This window comes from Arvicola amphibius, chromosome 5 (genome assembly GCF_903992535.2).
Source record: "Arvicola amphibius chromosome 5, mArvAmp1.2, whole genome shotgun sequence".
NCBI lineage: Eukaryota > Metazoa > Chordata > Mammalia > Rodentia > Cricetidae > Arvicola > Arvicola amphibius.
Genome location: NC_052051.1, coordinates 61,861,008 through 61,879,744, shown reverse-complemented (window position 1 = coordinate 61,879,744; position 18,737 = coordinate 61,861,008). Strand labels below are relative to the sequence as shown.

The following is an 18,737-nucleotide window of genomic DNA, read 5'->3' as shown; positions in this document are numbered from 1 at the left end:
ACTAAGCTAAGGAGGTTTTTTTGTCTTTTCCTATCCCAGTGTGCAAGACTCTCACTTGTGCCCCTGAGAGGCCAAGTAAAAAGGGAGGCCATGTTTCTTTCTGTTTCGCTCGCTTGGTTCTTAAAACAGGAGTGGTCAATATTTCACTTTTAATTTTGGGTTACAGTTAGTGTCAGGAGATTACAGAGACAGACACAGAAAATTGGGTTTGTGTGTGTGTGTGTGAGAGAGAGAGAGAGAGAGAGAGAGAGAGAGAGAGAGAGAGAGAGAGAGAGAGAGATTATATTTCACCTCCGTGCATCTGGGTTCTTTTAAATATCGGGAAAAGCCTTTCATGAAGTAAGGCTCATACTGTTTTTGGAGAACAACTTTCAAACTCTGGACGTGTTAATACTGAATTTCAGTGTCCCAGACTGGTGCTCAGCCTCAACGCTCCTGTGTCAATCCTCCATCTCATTTGTCCTCCCTCACCGTCTCCTCACACTCTGGAGGTTCATCACAGGTTGGAAAACATTTACACCCACGATCAAATGCATTAATTTAGGGACATGGGCTAAGGCTGAGATATCAGGGAGAGCAAAGAAAGGGATAGGTTGTGGGAGAAAAGGGCAGCACTGAACGGGTCCAAGTCTAATGCAGCCCTCGGAGTTACCTCTTCCTTAGTATTCATTCTCAAGTAAGTCCTGGTGCCCAGGAGGGCGCATGGAACACAAAGGCAAAGCCAACTACAGCCCTGCCCCTGTGGGTTTGGGTCCGGTGGTGTGGGCGTTTCCGACCGTCTGAAGCAGAGTAACAGGAAGTGCCTTCTAGCAGAGGTTGTTTCTGCTGGTGTTTGGAAACACACACAACACCCATGCACACTCATGCGCATATACTATGCATAAGCAGCCTCCAGTCGGGAAGCAACTGCTGGTTCTTCTGACCTCTAGGTTTAAGCCAAGTAGGAATCGGGTGGTTTAGGTGTGGCTCTCGGCATGGCTATGACAGGCTGGATGTGCCTGCTTTGGCTTAATCCAGATCGATGGATATGCAGCGACACTGCTTCACGCGTGTGACCCGTTTCTTCTTGGTGGGCGGCTGTAGCTCAGGACAGTTGAGCGTGACCATCATGGTGGTGAATTTCTTGGGTTTGCAGAAGGAGCAAGACTGAAAGGAGCCTTCCTCCTTCCTGATGTGTCTGGGGATGTAGAAGGAATTGCACTGGCCATAGCAGAACCGGTTGATGATAGTGCGGCTGTTGCAGCCCTCCTCGTGGATGGTCTGCTTCAGGGGCTGAGTTTTGCACCAATCTCGCTTCAGGTACTTGCGCTCTGTCACGTGCAGGGCCTCTTGGCTGGACTCCAACACCTCCTCTCCTGGCATGGCGGTACCCCGCCCTTGGCCCCGCCCCCGGGTCCTGGAGCCAGGCTGTGGTGGGGACTGGGTCTGCTCAGAGTCATTATGCTGAGCCTTGTCTGGAGGCGGGATGGCTCCTTGGGACCCTTTCTTTTTCCCTTCTGCGGCCGGTAGCAAGGTCCCCAAGAGGAGAAGCAAAGCTCCCACAGTATAGGCGGTGCGGTTCATTCTAGAAGAGGGATGCAAAGAAGAGGAGACACAGACAATGAGAAAGTTATTTAATAAAAATTAGTAATTGCACCTAACATCTTATATCGTACTCACTACACACTTAAGTTGCACTGACTTCTTACATTATCACTAGCTATTAGATTCTATTATTCCCGTTCCTCTCTCGCCCATCAAACTGAATAATTCAATACAGTCACACAGTGAATTTGCCAAGCTTTAAGTTCAGCCAGTGCCCGTCTCTTTATTGCACCGACTCCCGAGTAATTCCTCACACAATTGCATTTGATCTTTTTAATGTTCACTTAACTGTATTTATTCTTGAATTTGACAACATGAGACTTTTCACTATTCCGGCATTGGAAAGAGACCAAGAGGTCAGTGACAGAACAGTCTAAGAGGAAAGAGGAAGGCCATTGGACAGGAGGTAAGAGGACAGATATGCCTCGTGTCGTTCTTTGTGCCATGACCCCTCTCTCTCTCTCTCTCTCTCTCTCTCTCTCTCTCTCTCTCTCTCTCTCTCTCTCTCTGTCTGTCTCTGTGTGTGCGCGTGCGTGTGTGTGTGCGCGCGTGTGCGTGCGTGCATGTGTGCTTATGTCGTGTGTGTGCATTTATGTCATGTGTGCCCGGGGGAAGGGCAGAAGAGGGCCTCAGAGTCACTGAAGCTGGTGCCATAGACAGTTGTAATCTACCCAGTGTGGGTGCTGGCAACTGAACTCAGGTCATCTGGAAGAACAGAAAGTGTTCTAAACTGCTGAGCCATCTCTGCATCCTCTACTTTTCTACCTTTTTAAGTGGTGGAATATGTCACTCACCTATGGGTCTTTATGTATGAATAGAAATATTTTGACTGATTAGTTGACCAGGTAGGCCTTTAATTTAGTTGATTTTAATATTTAAGTTGCTGTGCAAAAGTGAGTTTCAATATGAATTTTCATACATATCTGTCACGGTGCAGTGTTTATTTCTACCTCCCCCACTGCTTTCCTGTGTCCTTCCTTCCCCCAAATAGCCCTTCTTCTATTTTCATGTCACATGTATATTTTTTTAAAAGATTTATTTATTTATTATGTACAACATTCTGCCTCCATGTATTCCAGCATGCCAGAGAAGGGCACCAGGTCTTATTACAGGCGGTTGTGAGCCTCCATGTGGTTGCTGGGAATTGAACTCAGGACCTATGGAAGAGCAGCCGGTGCTCTTAACCACTGAGCCATCTCTCCAGCCCCTCACATGTATATATTGTGTGTAGATAATTACATCTAAAATATATGAGTGGATGAAGAAATAAAGGTAGAAAATGGGCACAATAGAATAGGGTGAGTGAATATTTATGTTCATAAGTATCAAAGACACTGATGGCAGTGAATTGTGAGCAAGTCTGGACCTCCATATGATTTATATATGGCAACATATATAATATTTATTAGAGAAAAAGTGAAGCAAAACTGGGGGGGGGGCAGGAAGAAGTCCAAATGGAGAGACAGGAACATGAATGGAATGAACAAAGCAAATCAGAGAAAAGGGGACTCTTTCAGAGTCAGGGTTCTTTAGAAAAGACAGGGCAGACAGGAGAAGGGAAAGAGAGGCAGCAGACAGCCTGCCTGGCCTGGCTTCAGTCATCTGGGGAACTGTTAATATGTCCACACTGGTTCAGTCTCTCGGCTTTTCCCCACAACTCAAGGCCTGTAACACTTGTTGGCATGGGACACACTAGGAGTGATTAAAACATCGAAGGATTTTCTTTTCAGTGAGAACAGTTTCAAATTCATAGCCTCTCTTCTGGGCATGGCAGTGCCCTAAGGCTTCCTCTGCCCTATGACTATGGTTTGTTCCATGAGACCACAGCTGTGAAGCATCCATTTTCTCCCCGCTGAATACCAGTATTGCATATGATGACCGCTAAGTGCTTATTAATACAACCTCATTTAATGTAACCTCAGTCTCCAAGAAACCAGACAAGCTGGTATCATTATCTAGACTAATCATCATTAAGAGACAAAAGCAGGGTAAGATGTACCTTCTTTAAGGGCAAGTGAGGACCATTCATCCCTAAGGCTAATGTCAAACTAAGATAATTGAATGTTGCATTAAAAATATTCTTAAATGCATCATTTTTCCACATTAACTTAATACTTTGGAGCGGCTTCAAGTTTGGAACTGATAATGTGACATTTAACTCCCGATCCAACTGTAGCTTCCCTGGCTTTTGTCAGCCTAGGTTACAACATCCCTGTTCTTTAAACAGAGCCATGTTGACCACCACAACAAAAACAAAAAAATTAATTGCTTTGTTTTGTCTTATAAAACATCACTTATGAAAATAGTCCAGTTATAAAATAGTACAGATTTTTCTCCAGAGGCCAGGGAAACTTAATCCATGACCACTCTGTTTCCCAGAGACTATAATGCAAATCTGTCACAAGTTTCTGATGTCTCTCAGTTGAGGGCCAGAATCCAAACTAAAAGGCCAAAGAGCTAAAATAAAACATATTCATTGCTAATTTTAGGAGAATATTACATAGATGGCCCTAGACCTAGGTTGTCAATCTTCCTCCACATATAATAATAATAATAGTAATAATAAAAATAATAACCTCCAACCCAATTCACTCCTTCCAGGCCCAGAGTCTCAGTGTCCAAAGCCACAAAGGCCAACCTGAAGATGACTGTGGATGTGTTTTGAATGTATATAGCAATTTATGTCATGGGGCCATATTGTTCTACAAACATCCATTCACAAAGCTGCAATTTATTTTTCCTGACTAACTCAGGACTCAGGCTTATAGACTGAACTGTTCTTTTGGCATATTTGCATCAGTTACTGAACAGATTCTGAGAGTTGATGGGGGCCAATGTATCATCTGACCCTCTGTGCCTAATCCTGAGGAGGTGCTTATTAATATTTGTTAAGTGGTTGATTATTATACCATATAAATTTGATACAATTTCTGTTCTTTGCATTTAAAACGACTGTGACTGGTGTCTAGGTGTGCGCTAACTGCAGGGGCTTTGGTTCCTGACACTCAGGACAGATCTAGACAGCTTCCTATAATACTTGTCTTTTTTTCTTCTAGAAAAAAACCCAGGTGGTCTCAAGTCTTTATTTGGTCCTGTGCAAGATACTATGAATTTTGTTTTAACCTAACAATAAAGCAATATAATCACAATTACTTGACTTTAGTTTGGGGTTTAATTTGGGAAAACTTTCTGTTCCTATGTCATTAAAGGAAAAAGAAAAGAAAAAAATTCAAACTAAGATTTACTGGGTGTAGAAAGTATTTTTTCCATTTTAAAATGCTTTTTCTTTTAAATATTTAATGTTTATTGTTAGGCTTTCAAGTTCTTAAACTTTACAGTGGTTCAGAAAAAAAGTTTTAAAACAAAAACAAACAAAAATCCTCCAGGAACGTCAGGGAACAGAAGCCACAGAGGTACGCTGACTCAAGCTGATTGCCCAGTGTGCTCCTGGAGGTCGTCCTGGTGGTCCCCTTGAGAAAGGGCATGGGAAGGAGCAAGACAGGCACGACTGAAGCCAGGCTCTGCCAGAGAGCATCCTCTCACCTAAGCCCCCACCATCTAGCCTTGATGACTCAATCAAGGAATTAGGGGTTTTCCTCTTGAAATTAAAACTGTGTTTCCACCAAATGCACAGTGCTTTATACCTACTACGGGTGTGCAAGAAATAAAGAATTTCCTGGAGGACCATTCTCTCCATGCCGACCCCTAACAGTGCGCGGAATCACTCAAAACCAACCCATTTTGCTGGTCTAGATTTAGGTCCCCATGTCTTGCCACCCATGTCCAATCAATAACTCCATAGTGATTTCCATTCATAAAATAACTTGTTCATGTTATTGCATTGGGTAGCATCCCATGAACTCAGAGCATACCATGACACCCAGCAAGCACTGGTTCTCCTTTACAGATGGTGCGAGTCTTCATTCCAAACTCCACCTTATCATCACCCTTCATACATTTCTGCTGTTAAGTGAGCTTTCTCTGCAACCCTTCTCTGCCAGCAAACTTCACTTCCTTCATCTCCTTTTCCTTTTGCCACCGCCCTCCTCCAATCGCTTATCTCAAAAGACAGTCCCTCAAAACAGGTCTTCACTGCCTCCCACTTGTTCCCAGTTCCCAAGGTGTTCAAGAATAAACACCTACAAGCAAGATACGCCATAGTAACCACCTCTGCCCTGGTGATCTATCCAAAATTTCACAAAAAGCACTAAGAATAGTCTTCGGATTCTGGAGATTTGGAAATCCAAATAGTGTGGATGACTTGTCTCCAATGTTCTTGGTGTACTAAGGAAATCTAGGGCCAATTCATATCAGCGCATTTCTCAGTGTGTCTCTCACATTAACCAAGCAACCTGCTCAGTGAGTTAAATGTGGTTTCTGGTAGGAATTACAGTGAATTCAGATATCTGCACCTGAACTAGTCCATGGTTGCTGCTGACCAACCCTTAGAAAGATGGGCAACAAGAATGACATCAGCTCACTCTCCAGGCATAACACACATTGGGATTGACTGCAAAGGCTTTACGGGCTAGCTGGATTGAAAAAAAAAATTCCTTTCTTTTCCCCTTGGGCCTTAATCTTTAGAAAGAGTGAAAGTTAGCTTTAGTTAGATCTTTAATTTAAATTTTAGAATCAGCCTTTAGAAATTAACTGAAGAATTCCTTAATAAGAATAAAGGTTGATTTATTTCTCAGACAAGTTACATCAAGGAGATAAGAAAAATTAATGATTAGCACACATCATAAATTTTATTTCCTGCATGTTGCAATCTCTTAACTATAACCCACCTATTCGGGTTAAGTCAGGCTGGAACCTAACATAACACAGAATGGGAAGGAGACACCTGGTGGTTAAATATCTTCTGTAGTTCCCTGGAAAATGTATGTTTTAGTGAAGTTAATAATTGTATACAATATTTGTATCAACAGGTAGTGAATTAGAAAATATAAATATCAAACAGCACTATTGAATGATGGCCGAGTAATATGGTGCATTTTGTAACAGAAGCTATGTAAATAGAAAGTGGGATTTCGGCTTAAATTCAAAATCACCCTCTGGTCTCTCCTGCCCAACACAGCCACTAATAAAAAGGTACCTCTTATTTTTGAGCTCTTACTATGTCAAGCATTATGCTAAATACTGTCCATGTAATGTCACAATAAAATATGAGGTATATAATAATGTCTTCCTGTTATTAACCAGGAATCCATCCAAGGTCACATAGTTTATAAAGTGGATAGCCAGGATGTGAGCCCAGTTCTGTCTAACACCAAACATGTCCTTAGTCACTTTGCCAATGACATCCAGCACAGTACATTTAACAAGGAACATGTGGATTTGCTTTCTAATGCAATAAATTTTGAAGAATATTGTAAATCTAATAATTATCTATTTTGTATCTTCACGTTTGCATGCGAAGGAAAAAGACTTCTCTTGTCACAGGAATTCCTGTTGTACTTTGCATTTCTAAGAACATATGTTAAAACTAAAGGAAATTCTTTGCAGATGTAAGACATGGGCTGGTAGCCCTTGCCTGGTCAATGCCTTCAGTGAAATCTGCAGTCACTGCTCCTTCTCTTCTAACTGCCTCCCTTCTCTTCCCTTTACATAAAAGGCTAGAGTTTCCCTGTGCATCTTCGGCTTTGTATTTTGGCACATACTCCAGAGCTGTGCTGCCACCAAGCACTTCTTGGGGGAGAAGTCTAGGGTATGGAGTTTCTTTGTATTCTATCACTTTTGATACTGTACAATTAAGACTGAGGTCACCAAGAGCTTCAGTTTAGAAGGGCAGGAGGTGGACATTGAGAGATGTGAGGACTTAATGTGTTTCTGTTCTTCTCTGTATAAGCACTGGCCTGAAAGCCACATTAGCCAACCTGGATTTCCTACAGATTGTAGGTTACCAAAACATTTCACTCAAAGTGAACTTTAAAGAAAATGGGAAAGCTGTGAAATTACAAAGTTTACAAAAGACTCTAATTCCTACAGTGACCTAGGGTTAAACACACACACACACACACACACACACACACACGCCTTAAATAATTAGTAACGTCTAACAAATCCAACTGTACAGTGTATCCGATGAAAATAATGGAAGCACCTACATCTGTACACTTGGTTGGGGTGGTAGTGAGGGAGGACCTTGTTTTCTTAAGATCCTTTTCCCTCTTTGCTTTGAAAAGCCCGTACTCCCAAGTCCCCTGTGCTGTCTGCCATGTCCCAAAAAGAAAAAGGGGGGGGGAGGGCAGCCATGGGGTGAAAGAAGACTCCTCACCCTGGGATGGGGTTATCTTAACCTCTTCTACGCTATTTATTTAACTTGTAAGAGCAGTCAGAAGGAAACCACCACTCTGGAGTCGCAGGGACAGCTTAAAGCCCTGGTGACCCATTGAACACAATAGATTGTTTTAATCAGTTCGTATCCTGGCACCATCTCAAGGGAACATAAACAGACGTGCGCACCGCTTGGGTTTGCTCTTTCCACCAAGAGATCCAATTACCTACTGATGGTCGTCATTCTGCCCTCCAACAATTAGGTGGAGATTTTAAACCCTCACTTCTAGACTATATATATTTCTCCATCAAAGAGTAGGGATTTGGATTCGGCTAAGAAAGAGAAGAGGGCTGTTGAGCTAGACCAGCAAACCACTCTAGGCTCTCAGAAGGTATTCCCAGCAAAGGGTGATCACCTCACGTCCTTGCCAGCCTCGCTGGTAGATCGTCGCTTGAGCTGGGCATAGAAAAATACTAAGCTGAAGCGTGCCAGAGGGCAAACAGCCAGTCCAGAGCTGTAGCGAGTTTATTCTTTCCAAACTAGAATTCTGCAAATAACTAGGACCAGGGAGATGACAGCCACATGGACGTCCTCTTTGCTCTAGCCTTCCACTCTATTTAGAGAGGGCTCACTGAAATGGTTTAGGAGCCGGCAAGGACCAGATGCGATGTGGATATTAGAGCAGAGTTGCTAGCGAGGTGCAGCGAGGCGAGACGAGTGCCTGTCGGGTACCGATCAGCCGGCATCCGCGGAAGTGGGAACCAGCCGGTGGTGGCTGCCCGGCGCCTGCACGTCTGCAGAAGACGGATGAGAGCATGGAACCCAAGAGGCTTAGAACAGACAGCCACCCGCAGGCCTGCGCACCGCTAGCTCAAGTGTGTGGCGCATGCCGCAGGAGCACCGCAGGTAGCAATGTGCTCTAGCTAGGAGATACCGGACTCCCGACTCTTCGAGGTTGCTAAGCCTGGCGGATTCTGCCTTACCTAACTCTCCATCACATCTGCTATACCCATAAAAGCACATGCCACCAATTCTCAAGTTCGCAGCAGTTACCACTCAGCACCCTGGGACCGCCGCCCCTACAGACATCCCAGACCTAGCCCCGCGCTCCATCCTCGAAACTATCTCCGGTTGCAACTTGTAGCAAGGTCGGTTTCTGCTCACACATACCCGGCTCCCAGGCTCCGACCCGGGCAACGCTGTGCGTTATCCTGACTGGCGACTCCCGTGGGCTCTGTGCTTCAAGCACCCAGACAGGGTTTGCTGGACTCGGACAAGTAGAAACGGGATGCACTCTCTTGACATCTCTCTCCTCTCCCTACTTTCCCCCGCAGTCCCAGCGCAGCGAAGTCACCACGCATCTACCTCCGCTACAGAAAGCACCAGGCTCGAAAATTCTTCAAGGCGCACCCCAGGGAACTCCAGGACTTTGGTGCACCAAGGGACTACGCCACGACTGAGAGGGACTTGGAGTTGTACGGACCCTGGGGATCCCTTGACTAGCTTGGGTATTAGAGCACGCGTAAGCGCGCGCGCGCACACACACACACACACACACACACACGAGTGCCACCTCGCTCACCTGTCAGTGCTGTGGGTCTCCAGGTCCTTCTCTGTGGACTCGTGGCCCTGCGTGCGACCACGGCCCGAGCCACTTCTGCTCGGCGCGGGAGGAACAACGGAGAGTGATGCTACCGCGGTGCGCTGGGTTTCCAGGTCCGCGTAGGGCGCACCGAGTGTCGGGCATCTCCGGATCTCCGGTTTAAATGCCGCCGGCTAAGCGCGGCGCCCGGGGCCGCGTCTCTCCATTGGTCAGGCACCGTCGCCACCGCGGGACCCGCTATCCGCCCCCTTTCCCGGTACTGCCCCCGCCCACTGTACCCCTCCTGCTTCCCTGCGGGGTCCCCTCTCCGCCCGCCTCGCCTCTTTGTCTACTCCCCCCGCCCGACTGGGTGGGAGAGGTCACCCCAGGGAACCGCGCCTGGAATGCACAGCAAATCACATTTTCCGCTCCCGTTGGAGAGGGGAGCGCGGGAGGAAATCCCCCCACCCCGCCTCCCAGCCCCTCATCTTCTCTCCAGCCCCAGGTCTGGGCTTCTCCTCTAGCCTGCCGAGCTTCGTCTGTGTCGAGTCCCACTCGGAGGAGCCAGGGCTGCGCTAGGCAGAGCAACAACCAATGGATCGCGACAAACTAGGTGGTTCCTCAGCACTGGGGGAAACTGCACAGCAGGGTCTCTGGTCAAGCAAAGGAGGAGTCTCAGCGGCTCTGCCTGAGGCCCCCAACTCAGAGGGCGCTGACCCTTGCGTTGGTGTTAACCCGGACCGGCTCGCCAGCAGTCAGCAGGAGCCTGTAGCCAACAGGACACCCTCTGCTCCTTGCCCTCCACCCGCTTCTTCAGCTCAGATGTCCGTCTGCTTCAGTTGAGAGTGTATGGCGGGAGAATAAAACTAAAAGGACCCTCGGCGGTCAGTTAACGCTTCCATTTGTAAAAGACCTTAAAGAGGGAAAGAGCAATCGCTAGGCAAGAAGGGTTTTTCTGTAGTACATCCGAGATGAGCAAATCAGGGGGGAATTTTTTTTCTTTTTTCTTTTTTTTTTACTTTTTTTTTAGGGGAAAATAATTTTAGGCAAAGAAATGACTGCCAATAGTTTCAGACAAAAACCTACTTAAGGGAAAACCTGCTAGCACATACTGGAGTCATAACCAGCAACCTGATGGATAGAGAAACACATAGAAATGACACAAATAGTTTCCCACTGGTGAGTGAACAGTCATCTCTTCTTTTAGCCTGAAAACCGGCTCTGCAAAAAGCCATCGGGTTTGCTTGTTGAAGTTGCAGTCCGTGCAAAAATCAACCCATCTGCCAGGTCTGAAGGCACCAGTCAGGTCAAGTGAAGATTTTGCAAAAGATATGTCAAGAAGGAAGTTTGAAGATGCCTGTGATACTTACAGCGAAAAGTACCAAAACGCTTATGAAACTTTTGTGATATAAACACTTGACAAGGAAAATAAAACCAAGTCATAAGCCATCAGGCATATATACATACATATATGTCCATGTATGTATTTTTTACATCCTTTTTACCAAGTGTTAGGGGAGGGGGCAAGAAACACCCTGAACGCTTCTTCAAAGAGAGTTGGGTTTTGTGTTGTTTGTTTGTTTGTTTTTTAATCAATAAAGCAAGAAGGAAGCCTCTGTCACTACCTCAAGAATTAGGGAGCACTGAAAGCTCTTTTGACAAATGGCAGGTGCTATGCATGAACTCCATAGCACATTTTACCCCACCTTATAAACTGTCCCATAGTTCATAGTTGTCTACAGAATAGGAACATTTGGATGGGCTTCAAGGTCTATCCTGGTCAAGTGGGCTTAAGGGGAGCTATGAGTCAGAAACCCACAATGTTCTTATTCAATGAATACAGAGTCCCCCTGGAGCCCACGAAAAGGGTGCATGGAGCTAGTGTGAGAACAGTTTTCCCCCAGAGAAAAGGGAAGTTTATTTTACAAACTCACTAACTCCCTCTCATCTAAAATCAAAGCTTTAATTACCCCCCCAATTCAGTATTCCAAATAAAAATGCAAAGAGGTGAAATTACCCTCCCTTTTTTTTGAGCCCTGATGCTAGGGCTCCCTCCACACCCACTTCATCTCCCAGTCGTTACATCATTCTCTTCATCATCGTCATCTATTTCTCCCTGTCACCTAAGTATTTTCTAGAATGTAAACTTCATGAGAGCAGGGCCTTTGCTATTTTTGGTTGCTTTGATTGCACGACACAAAATGTGATGTCTAACACATAGCTGGGATTTGATAAATTCTTGTGGGCTGAGAAAGTTAGGCATGTTTCCAGTAAGTAGGACTGTTGACTGAGCCAAGTGCAGAGACAATGGCCACTGCAACCACAACAGCAGGGGGCCTAGCCTCTTCAGTTTAGAGGCCAGGGTGTCTGCAAATATTTATTTAGAGATGCAAGTGTTTTACTTTGGATCTGCAACAACAAAGCAACCAGTTGTTGTCAACCGTTATCAAGCCTGGATGAAAGTAACAAAGGAGAGATTCTTTAGAATCCTTTAAGCCTGACTACACAATTAAAGCCTGCTATTAATAAAGGAGAAATAAATAGGATTACTCAATGCCACCAAAGTTAAAGGTATTTTGAAGAGAGGAAAATTAGAAAGGGTATCAGAATGTAGCCCTGGCTAGCCTTGAACTTGCAGCAAGCCTTTTCCTACTTACATTCCAAGTGCTGGGATTACAGGTCCGAGTCACCATGCCCAGGTCCAAGTGAAATTCTCAAATCTGAGGTGCCCAAGCAAGAATAACTAAATGATGGCTTCTATTTCATGAAGCTACTTTCAGACTAACCTGAGGTGTTGTGAGAAGAGTGTGTCCTGATTGGCTACTGGTTGGTGGAGTCCTTTTCTCTCCGTTTACCTGTTTGTTCATAGAATGTCTACCCATTTGTTCATAGAATGTCTAACCCAAGGTGCTGACAAGAGCTAGTCTCTGAATTTGAGAAGAACCCGAAGGCATTTGTAGGAAGGTTTTGCTTAGAGCCGTGTGTGTGTGTGTGTGTGTGTGTGTGTGTGTGTGTGTGTGTGTGTGTGCTATAGCTAGTTTTTATTAGCTGCTTCCAAGGTGCCAAATGCTAGGTTGTAGATTCGTGTTCTGATTTAATTTGTGTAACCATCATGTTGAATTCTGCTTTATTTGTTCTTTCTAAGAAGACCTGGAAACAGGTATCCACATAGGTTTATTATTGAGGACACAGAGATATACAAGGCACAGCTACATTCCCTCATTTAGTTTCTGTACTGTATACTGTGAGTTGAGTCATATAGCATTAGAACTGGTATTTAAACATCATGACTTCTGCAGAAAAATCACTGCTAATGACTATGATAAAGATGGTCCTATTTGTGTGTGACAATGTCCCAGTCATTGATTGGGCATGGAACTTCTTCCTATAACCCTGGCACTCAGGAGGCTGAGGCAGAAAGGTTGTCATAAGTTTAGGGTTTGCATGGGCTAATGAGTTTCAAGTCAAGCTGGGTTGCAGAGTGGAACCCTGTCTCAAAACAAAAGTCACAAATGACCTATTGTTTTATACAGTTAATATACAAAATAGAAAGCTTTTTTGTAAAAAAAAAAAAAAAAAGGAACTCCTCAATGCAAGGTGATTTAAATAATTCAACAGCCAATATTTTCAGGAAACTGAGTCATATAAAAATATGAACATATATTTAAGTAATAAAAGTTTGTTTATATAGGATTTTACTTATGGAGAGTTCTGAACACATAGTCATTGAAAATGCAGATGGGCTCTAAACCCAGGCTTTCCTTATCTCCTTTATGGCTACTGTGATTACTGGAGTCTATTTAAAAAAAAAAAACTTACATTTTTATCATTTGATGGTTTCAAATTTCCTCCCCCCACATTACCATGTTTCATTCCCCTACCCACAACCCTGAAACCTTTATCCCCTCTTACTTCCATGTCTCATGTGCAGGTAACCCACTGAGTTTAAATGCCGTTGCTTAGCTGCATGTGGGTAGATTGTAAACTGGACTGTGGGCAGTGTATCACTTGTTACGTCCCTGAAACGTGTGACATCCTTCCCTTGGGACTACCTTAGGCTAAAGGTGACTGGAAGAAGGGGAGGTCTCACGAGCCCCTATCCTGTCTATGTGAAATATTGACAGGCTCCATCTTGTGCAGGTCTTAGGCAAGCAACCATAGCAACACTGGGTTTGTGAATGCATTGGATGTCTTGTAGCTAGAAGATATTGTTTTGAAGCAGTCCTCGCCACTCTCTAGCTCTTACAATCTTTCCACTTACCTCTTCTACAACGATCCCTGAGACTTGGTGCATGGGAGTGATATAGATTTTCTATTTAAAATAAAAAACTCTACAGTTATTTGGTTTTGGCACTTGGCCAGTTATGAGTCACTGTGTTAACTGTAGTCCACTGAGAAAAGCTTGTCTGCTGAGGGCTGAGAGCTAAACCATCTCTACATATAGAGATAAATATTGAGAAGGCAGTATAATACCAAGTCCACTTAGCAAAATAATAGTAGTAGGTTTTCATCTAGGGTCCATGATCTCCCCAACTACCGGTTCTTGGACAGGATTGCAGTACCAGTCATAAGTTCTTTCCTGTGAAGCAGGCCTGAAATCCAATTAGAAAGTAGTTGGTTGCCCCTGTAACTGGCATGCTATTGTTGTAGCAGTGGGCACATGTGGCTCGGCTGATGATTGTTGTGCTTTGAAGAGTTAACATCTAGATAAGGTGTCCACAGCCTTTCCCCCCAGCAGCCAGCATAGCACCTTCTGGGTCTGTGTAAGTTAGCCAGCATAGAAGAAGCTACCATATCGGGACAAGCCTGATTTCTTCATTTCCTTTGACCAAATATGCAATGTCCTTATTAAAAGGGCTTTGCCGTCAAGTACTGGTGGGTAGCCAAGAGCATTAGCTCTTATTTTAAGACCTCCAGGACCTTCGTGACCAGCAGCTCACAGTGAAATAGCCCACATTTGGCACTTGGATTTTTATTAACCTACAAGTTTTGGGAGGTGAGTTATCTTCCTATCTAGAACACCTCTTTTCTTTTTCCAGACAGGGTTTCACTGTGTAGCCTTGGCTCTCCTGGAACTAGCTCTGTAGACAAGACTGGCCTCAAACTCACAGAGATCTCCCTGCCTCTGCCTCCTAAGTGCTGGGATTAAAGGTGTGCATTGCCACCTCCCAGATAAACCCCCTTTAAAAATAACGTTTTATTTATTCTTTAAATTCTTTCTCCTCCTCCTTCTCCTCCTTTCTTACTATCTGAGACAGAGTCTTACTATGTAACCTATGTGCAGACCAGGTTAGCCTCAAACTCAGAGAAATCTGCCTGTCTCTGCTTTGTCTGTGCTGAGATTAATGGTGTGCACCATGACACTAGGCTTTTTTACATTTATACAATGTATTCTGATCATATCCATCCATCATTATCTCTTTCCAACTCATCTTAATACCCCCACCCTATCTATCTCCCTCCAAACTCCATGCCCTCCATATATATATATATATATATATATATATATATATATATTAAATGCACGTGTGTGTGTGTGTGTGTGTGTGTGTGTGTGTTCCATATAGGTATATGCTTCCCACAGTGGCCAGAAGGGAGCATTGGATCACCTTGGAGCTGAAGTTACAGATGACTGATTCTAAGGTACCAGATATGGGTACTAGTATCCAAACTGAGGTCCTCAGAGTGGCGAACACACTTGACCTCTGAGCCTCCTTCTTGAGCTCCTTTTATTCTGTTGTTGAAAAGCTTCTAAAACAGTATATTTCTCTAGTGTTGGTTAACCCTCCCCTTACTCGCCTATTATGCTCCACACTTAGGCCTTTCCCTCCCTTCTCCTTTCTCCCTTCATACCACCTGTGGTAGTTTGAATGTAATTACCCCCTTAAGCTCATAGGGAGTGGCACTCATTGGAGGTGTGGATTTGTTGAAGTGGGTGTGGCCTTGTTGGAGGAAGTATGCTCAAGTCATGCCCAGTGTCTCAGTTCACTTTCTGTTACCTTCAGATCAAGATGTAACATTCTCAGCTCCTTCTCTGTAGTGAGGAGCTGCAGGCTGTATTCCCGCTGCCTCAGCTCCCGACCATGGGCTAGCTTATACCTCGAAATAATTACATGGAAACTGTATTCATTTAAACACTGCCTGGCCCATTAGTTTCAGCCTCTTACTTACATCTTGACTAACCCATATCTAATAATCTGTGTAACACCACGAGTAGTGTCTTACCGGGAAAGATTCAGCATGTCTGACCTGGTGGCTGGCTTCATGGCATCTGGCTCAGAGAGGAGATGCATGGCATCTGTCTCACTTAGGAGAGGCGTGGCATCTGACTGAGCCATCTACTTCACTTCCTTCTTCCTGTTCTGTCTACTCCCACCCACCTAAGGGCTGGCCAAGGCAGTTTCTTTATTAATTAACCAATGAAATTATCAGATAGATAGAAGACACACCTACATCACTTCTCCAGCACCAGGTCTGCCCGTGTGCTACCATGCTTCCCACCGTGATGATAATGGACCAAGCTTCTGAACTCTAAGCCACCCAATTCCTTAGAAGAGTTGCCTTGGCCATGGTGCCTCTTCACAGAAATAGAACCCCCGAGACATGACCTATATTTTACTATCCATTCTCCCTTGGGCCCTTTCTCTTCCACCTCCCAGTGACTGTTTTCTAGTATCCTGGCTTCTACAGTTATTACAAATAAAATACAGAAATCTGAGTGTTTGAAGCTAGGACTCATGCATGAAAGAACATGTAGCATTTGTCTCTCTAGGTCTGGGTTAGCACAGGTCTGTGTTTTAAATTAAAAGATTATAAATAAATTCAGGGTTTTGTTGTTTCCTCAAAAGAGAGACTACAGGAATGGAGGTGAAAGTAAACCCCAGGTTTTATTTCCCTTTTCAGATAAACCTGAACTTAAATGCCACTTTGCATTTGGCAAACAAAGGTCAAAATTGAAATATTTAAAATATTATTTATTCATTATAATTATGTGAGAGAGAATTATGAGAGTGTGTGTGTGTGTGTGTGTGCGTGCGTGTGTGTGCATATGTGCCATGGTCAGAAGACAATCTTGTGAAGCTGATTCTCTCCTTCCATCTCTGCATGAGTTCTGGGACTTGAACTCGGGTCACAAGGCTTGTGCAGCAAGCACCTTTACCCACTGAACCATCTTGCTGGCCCCAAATTTAAATCTTCCCCACTCCTTTGCTTTCTGGATTACAAGGTTGGATCATCTGGAAGATGATCTCTCATTCCTCTTTAAAAGAAAATCTAAAAAAAAAATGTAAACTATGGTCTCCTTATTGCTTATGTCAGAGCAATACGTGTGTGCTTTATATAAACTAACCTTTTGTCTATTAATGTTTGCAAAGAGCTTCATAGACAGAAAGCATTTGAGACACACTCTCTAAAGAAACATAGCATCTATTGAAAGAATCAGACAAAGAAGAAAACAGTTGTCAGAGAAATTCCTTCATACTTACATCCAGAACAACAACAACAACATCAAAAAAAAAAAAAAAAAAAAACCCTCAGAGAGGAGCCTCCAGCCTGTTTGCCCTGATGTTGAAAGAACGCTGGAAAAGGGGAAGCATTTCCAACGTGGCGAGGTAATCTTGATTGCAACGTTTGTTTCTATACCCTGCGTTGCTTGTCACATGCCAAGAGAGACAAAGTGGACAAGCTGTGAAGCGGGCAGCATGGCTGTGTGCTGTGTGTTCCCAGATACCGGCTTCAGATGATCTCCCACGTGTCTGCCAGGTACAGGGAGATTTCTGGTGACTTTGATCCCCACATCTTCCTGAGCAGCAAGGAGATCGCAGTATCTCAGGCACCAACCCATGTTCCTTCGCTTCTTTCATATTAGAGGGAAGACACCGGACCACATGGTGCTGCGAGATTATCAAGTGTGATTCATCGTCATGAAGGCATGTTGTGATAGGGTGAAACTTGGCTGAAAACCAAGCCTAATGATTCACCCAGCAGTTGCATTGCCAAGCAGAGCAATCCACCATGTCTTTAGGCAGCATGGGGTAGATTTCCTTTCCAAGAAATGCTAATGGTTGCTTCTTCACATTCTAGAAAACCTTGGGCCACTAGCCTGAGCCTCTTGTTAGGCTTCTGAATTTCTTGGGAAGGAAGGAGAAGAAGGAAGGAAGGAATGAGGGAGGAGATAAATATAACTACAGGAGTAGAGAGAAAATGGAGAAAAGCGGGGAACTTAGTTACTTTTAAATAGAAGTTGCCATTTATTTTAAAGACTGGTAGGTTCTGTAAGTGCTACCCAAGCTTTAGGTTTTCTATAACAGTTATTGCCACATGAATTCCATGACACCAATCTAAGGAAGAAAAAAAAAGAGAAACCCTGTTACTATAATGGTAAATTTCAAAGCAAGAATTGTATTTCCAATGTGAGTATTTAAACTATCCAGATATAGCAAGGGATTTGAGGGGAAAGAGTTCCTTGCTTTTGCTCTGTTCGTGGTTTGCCTGATTGTCTCAGTCTCTGTCTGCAAACCCAGCACTTGAGCAAACCATCCCTGAGTGTGCTGAGAAGTACCCCCCCCAAAAAAAAACCACACTTCTTCAAGTCCTTGGGTGTCTAGCACAGGCTGAGCTCAATCAGAAGTACGGTGTTTCGTCTCATCAGCTGCGCTTTGGTTTCTCTTTTATTCCATCACTGAGGGAACTATGTTGGTGTTCACCCAAACTGTTTGCCCATGGCATTTCACGTATTTGACTGCAAAATGCCCCCAGTCCAGGTCACGGTCACTTCACATCTGGATGGCTGCCATGGTTTCTCTGCTGTCCTGTCCACTTCCACTATGCTGTCTCATTAACCCCTGAGCAAATGTTGAGACTCTGTGCTGAACTCTTCCGCCTCTGCCTAAAGCCCTTCCCAGCTCTTACCAAGCTTTCCAATTACCAGTTTGATGATTTGTCTGCCTTTCATGCATTTCCTCCATCTGTCCATGAAATCTGTGCGGGGACAAGGGCCATTTTTCTTTTACTACCTCTATGGTTGCCAGTTTGGCACATGAAAGTCAGAAACATCTCTTGAATGGAGCCTTCAAAGAGCAGAGTTGCTCTCATTCTCCTTTGGGTGATGACCACACAATCACAGGACCACACAGAAACCCCCTCGGTGCGTCCTCAGCCTTATCTGGTCTCTGCATTTTAGCTGAAGCTCCCTGGAGAGCTGAGCACTGTGGTTCTGGATCATAGTCCTCAAGCAGAGCTTCTACTGTTATGTTTGTTGTGGAATCAAAAAGAACACCCTGTGCTCCTTGGTTC

The 18,737-nt window shown here is 44.4% G+C and overlaps 1 protein-coding gene across 2 annotated transcripts; it reads right to left on the bottom strand.

Moving 5' to 3' along the window:
• Positions 1-960: 960 nt before the first annotated feature.
• Positions 961-9,569, bottom strand: Grem1 (gremlin 1, DAN family BMP antagonist). Of its 2 annotated transcripts, none has more exons than XM_038331943.1 (2): positions 9,444-9,569; positions 961-1,564 (listed from the first exon to the last, which is right to left on the bottom strand). In XM_038331943.1, the coding sequence occupies exon 2, from the start codon at positions 1,561-1,563 to the stop codon at positions 1,009-1,011; it is 555 nt and encodes a 184-aa protein (XP_038187871.1). In that variant the 5' UTR covers position 1,564; positions 9,444-9,569; the 3' UTR covers positions 961-1,008. The 2 variants fall into 2 exon arrangements, with proteins under 2 accessions (XP_038187871.1, XP_038187872.1); XM_038331944.1 differs by lacking the exon at positions 9,444-9,569 and having other exon boundaries at positions 961-1,326; positions 1,537-1,563.
• Positions 9,570-18,737: the final 9,168 nt, after the last annotated feature.

What these genes read in the sequence shown, in the direction of transcription:
- Grem1 (XM_038331943.1), bottom strand. Translation starts at nt 1,563, where the DNA reads ATGAACCGCACCGCCTATACTGTGGGAGCTTTGCTTCTCCTCTTGGGG.